Source organism: Populus nigra, chromosome 1 (assembly GCF_951802175.1).
Source record: "Populus nigra chromosome 1, ddPopNigr1.1, whole genome shotgun sequence".
Lineage (NCBI taxonomy): Eukaryota > Viridiplantae > Streptophyta > Magnoliopsida > Malpighiales > Salicaceae > Populus > Populus nigra.
The window spans coordinates 20,777,947-20,783,290 of record NC_084852.1 but is presented as its reverse complement, the minus strand read 5'-3'; the positions used below and the strand labels follow the sequence as shown (position 1 = coordinate 20,783,290).

Here is a 5,344-nt window from a genome sequence, read left to right as displayed (position 1 = left end):
ATATATATATATATATATATATATATATATATATATTGTGGGTGTCCGGATCCTGTGTATCTCAATTAATATTTTAAAATCTTAAAATTCTTCTCGTAACATAGACAAGTTACTTGAATTGCTCTCTTACAGAAGGTATTAGATGAAGCTTCATATGAGCGCACCATAGCCAGAGTCATCAGACATGTCATCTCACCGTATCAGATTCCCCACGCGAAACTCCAGGAGCAGCTTCAAGAAGCCTTCCTCCTCCCGTATAGCTCCCGAATTCGATAACTAAATTCATTTTTAACACTTACGCCTGAGGCTTTACTACTTTTCTGCCACAATCAAATCTCTAATGCCAGCACCCCAAAGATGATAACATCAGATTCCTTGTTTCCCAATCTTGTGAGAATACCAATTTATAAATCTTTAAACAGAGTGAACTTAAACTGTTCAATTGGACATGAATTTGTACTCAGTTTCAAAGAAAATCAATTTCAGAAAAGACGTAAAAATTGATCAGTACAAAAAAAGGGCAAAATTAAATGTTTTAACTGGATAAGAATCTCAAATTAATTACACTGGTCATCAATTTAACCTTCGTGTAGAAGAATGGCAGATGCAGAAGAAGCTGAAGAAGATGCGGTGAACTGGGAAGAATTAGTGTTGTAACTATAACTTGAAGATTTGTTCATCCCTCCTTCTGAATCTGTAAGGCCATAGGACATTATTGAAAGTGAAGATGCAGATATTGGCGGGGCGAAATATGATGGCACGGGCATCTTTGATGGGAGAATAGGCAATGGAGCATCAAAATTAAGTACGTGAAGTGCTTGCCGAATTGAGGGTCTAAGATGTTCATCCGGATGAGCACACGAAAGGCCGACAATCATCAAGCGTTCCATCTGCGTCTTGTTAAAATCTCCGCATAGTCTTGGGTCAACTGCTTCAAGTAGCTTTCCTTCACCATAGAGCTCCCAAACCCACTGCACCATGGACACTTGATCTTCATTACTGGCCTTTGGGTTGATAGGTTTTCTTCCACAAGCTATCTCCAATGCAACAATTCCAAAACTGTAAACATCTGACTCTCTGCTAGCCTTGCCTGTCATTGCACACTCTGGAGCCATGTAGCCCATAGTCCCTGCCAAAACTGTTGTTTGAGAACCTTTTCCATGGTCGACAAGCCTAGCCAAACCAAAATCCCCCAGCTTAGCATTGAATTCTGAGTCCAACATAATGTTGCTAGACTTTATATCTCTATGCACCACACATTGTTCCCATTCTTCATGCAAGTACAACAGCCCCGATGCTAAGCCTTGCACTATTTTGTACCTCACCTCCCATGTCAACAAGCTAGTTTCTTTGAAAAGATGGGAGTCTAAGCTTCCATGAGGCATGAATTCGTAAACAAGTAAAAGCTCCTTTCTTTCATGACACCAACCCATGAGTTGGACTAAGTTTCTGTGCCTCAATCGGCTAATGATCTTTACCTCTGCTGCATATTCTTTAATCCCTTGTTTAGAACCTCTTGATACTCTCTTCACTGCAACGAATGAATCAATCTCCTTCAAAAAACCTTTATAGACACCACCGAATCCACCCTCACCTAGCTTCTCTTCATCCTTGAAGTTATTTGTAGCTCGAGCCAATTCTTGGTAAGAGAACTTCTTTGGTCCTGTTCCCCTTTCAAATTCATCATCCATGTACTCTTCAAGGACATGACCATCTCCTTCATCTTCTTCGTGCCCACGCATAAACTTAATAAAAATCCCAACCAAAGCGGCCCCAACAACTATAGCACTACCTCCAACACCCAATCCAACTGCCAGTCCTGTCCTGTTCTTTTTCCGATTCCTAAGAGAACCACCATTTGGCGGAGAAGCTGCAGCTGGATCTAGTGGATTGGTAGCTGGATCTATAGGATTGGTAACATTATCATCAATTTCTAAGCTTGAACTAAAATCCCACGAGTAAAGGGTATGTAGGGCAGATGCACTTCCTGTTGAGGCCGAAAAGCCAAAGCTAACTCTTTCTGGTAGGTAATCCCTCAAACTAACTATTTGACTAAGGAATTGCATTTCTACAGTGTTATTTCTATAACCAGTGAAGGCGACACTCAGATTATGTGTACTTGAATTATAACTAATCCAAGCTTCAGTTGTTCTCCCTCCACTAATATCACACAGCCAAGTAATATTATTTACAGATTGCATAGAGTTGATGTCAATACCTACATGCTCGCCTGGTGGATCAAAATAATTTGTGTAGATATCGAACTCCACAGCAACAAAATGATTAGCCGTTGTGTTTAGTAGCTGATCACGCCTTGTAAGACCTAGACCTGCACCCTCAGAGAGATTAGACGGAAGCTTTGATCCTTCTGGCGCAAGAAAGAAAGCCAGTCCATCTCCGTATGCAGTTCGACGTTGCGAATCGATGGAAAAAGAGAAATGGGTAGTGAAGTCTGTAAGATTCCCCGAGGCCTCGTCCCAAAGCTGCATCGGTTTGTAATACGTGGCTCGACCGGAACTTGAAGTCATGTTAGCATTTCTTAGATTTTTGGTGAGCTGAATAGCTCCATCTGCAGGATATGCTTCCTCGTATGAGATGTTTTGATCGGCGCCAACAATGAAGCTGGTGAAGTTGAAAGATAATCCACTCGCAGAAGGGATTATTAGTGTGAAGAGAGTTGAAAAAACAAAAGGAAGAAATGGAACAGGAAGCTTTTCCATGAAGGAAGTTGAAATTGTAGTGCTGCAATGCTTGGGGGTTAGGAAAATTGCAGAATTTCTTTAGTTAATATGGGCAGGTATAAGCGTGTCTGTGGCGTTAATTTGCATGGTAATGAAATGTTTATTTTCAATCTAAAAATATTTTTAAAAATATTTGAAATTTTTTATTGTTTTATTTTAAATTAATTTTTTAAAAATATTTTATGATATTTTAATTTTTTAATATTGAAAATAATTTTTAAAAATTAAAAAAATTATTTTAATATATTTTTAAATAAAAAATAATTTAGAAAATAATTATTTCTGCACTTCTAAACAACCCTCAAAACTTCTTGATGCTGTGGGCTGTGGCCTCAAATGGAAGTCTCTGTTCATTAGCATTAGTTAAAGAGCTGTAGGACTTTCAAGATAGGCTGCCGTCTGAACAAATTGACTTGTTATCTCTGCGGCTCTGCAGTGCGAACCAAGTCATTAATTAATAATTTCTTTTCTAGTCAATTTTTTAATACTATTATATAAATATTTATAATATTAAAATAAGATACTTGACGGTTTTGAAATTATAATTAGATTAATTTTTATCTTATTTCTTTTAATCTTTATAAGTAATTTTACTATACATAACTATTAGGATAAAACTAAATAAATATTTATTCAGTTTAATTCAAAATATAATTATTTTTTTAATAGTAATATAGTTTTATTAATGATGATAATATTTTAAATCCATATAAACATGTTACTACACATAAAAAAAAAATATACAAAATAAACATATTTTACTCTTCACATTACTCTATTCATTTCAATATTGTTTTTTTTATTCTTTAATTTGTTTTTTTTTTCAATTTTAATTTTATTCTTCAACATTATATTTATTGAAGATTGTGCTTCATAATGTTTTTTAATTTACCTTTTATAAGGTTATCTTAGATCCATGATCCGGACTGCAGATTTGACGAGTTAACTCTATTGACTTGATTTTTTTCTTCTTTTTCTAATAAAAATTTTTTTAATCAATTTTATCATTTAACATTAGGTTAACTAGAAATTAGATTTTACGATTTATTTTGGTTTGCTTTCAATGATATTATCTTCATCTCATGACTCGAGTCACGGGGTTGTCAAGTTAATCCTGGTTTCTTTGAGTTGTTTTTTTGTGTTTTTTTAATTGATTTTTTTTTAATTTTATTTTTCAACATTAGGTTGATTGGAAATTAAGTTTCATAATTTGTTTCAATTTTATTTTTATTATGTTATCATGGTCTAATAACTTGAGTCACAAGTTTAACGAGTTAACATGGGTTGACTCAGGTTATTTTTATTACATCTTTTTTTATTGATTTTTTTTCAATTTTATCCTTTAATATTAGACTTATTGGAAATTGAGCTTCGTAATTTTTTTTATTCGCTTTCTAGAGGATTGTCTCAATTTTTATTAAAAAAATCTCATTTTAAATATTTATTTTGAACAAAATTATATTTTTATTTGTCATTTAGATTATCTTTTTAGACCAGCTAAGATGATGTAGTCATGTTAAATCAATTCCTACACAATTTTAAAAACAAAATCTACTCTAAAAAATACGAGCAATACCAAAACAATTTTTTTACAAAAGAAAATATCATACCCGTACAGTGTATGTGTCAAATGATATAGTGACGCACTCAATTAATACGTAAAGTTATTGTTTCGGGGAAAAAACTAAACAGATACACTTGCTAGAAAGAAAGGAGACCCGTGGCAGAATTAGCAGCAACTACAAGCTAGGAACGGACATTTTCAGAGAGAACAACAAAACAGAGAAAAGGTTAGTAAAGTACTATCCTGCAACGAGGACAACAAAACAGGAAATAAAAAATGATTAATACAGAATAGATAATATCCATTGTTGTTAGGAGGAGGTTGCCAGTTCTCTCTAAAACTACATGTAATGCAGCTGCTCAAACCAATTTGTGTAATTTATCAGGCATTCTCCAACGATTACTGTTATCAATTAGCCTAACCCAGTTTTTATCCAATAATATTATTGCTTCTTTTAAGGTTTGTTTTCGATTATTCAACAATATCATCCAAGTTTTTACAGAACAATGATGGGCTGCATTTCATTATGTACCAGCCTATTACATGCAGTTGTTGAGATTTTTGTTTTGAACTGGTGGCAGAATTCAACAGTATCTAAAGTTCATCATCCACGTACGGCAATCTCACCGAGATAACCTTTCAATCTCCCCTCTATTTCTCTTCCTTATTATTTCGAGTTTTTCTATGATACATCCTTGTTGAAAAACAACTAAAACAAAACGTGGAATCAATGTAGCTCCATTCATATTTTCTATTATTTTGTCTTTCCTGTTGCAAAATTCATGCTTTTAAATTAGAGTTATTTTGGTATTTTCACAGGGTACATTAATTATTATCAATTTGTTCATGAGTATTTTTATCTATTCAATATTTTAATAAACAGTAAAATAACCAAAATATCCTAAGAGTTATAAAAAATAAGTAGCCTTGGGTAGAAGTATTTAGATATTTTTGTTTTTTCATACACAATATAATTACACATGTATCTTCGGATGCAAGACATTGAATTCATTGTATTAAGAGGTATTTAGATCTTTTC

General features: G+C 33.7%; 1 protein-coding gene across 1 annotated transcript; it reads right to left on the bottom strand.

Annotated features, from left to right (window-relative positions):
- Positions 1-388: 388 nt before the first annotated feature.
- LOC133697519 (L-type lectin-domain containing receptor kinase IX.1-like) lies at positions 389-2,835 on the bottom strand. The gene has a single exon (XM_062120137.1). The coding sequence runs from the start codon at positions 2,718-2,720 to the stop codon at positions 579-581; it is 2,142 nt and encodes a 713-aa protein (XP_061976121.1). The 5' UTR covers positions 2,721-2,835; the 3' UTR covers positions 389-578.
- Positions 2,836-5,344: the final 2,509 nt, after the last annotated feature.

Excerpts from the sequence above, each read along its gene's own strand:
- LOC133697519 (XM_062120137.1), bottom strand. The coding sequence starts at position 2,720 with ATGGAAAAGCTTCCTGTTCCATTTCTTCCTTTTGTTTTTTCAACTCTC.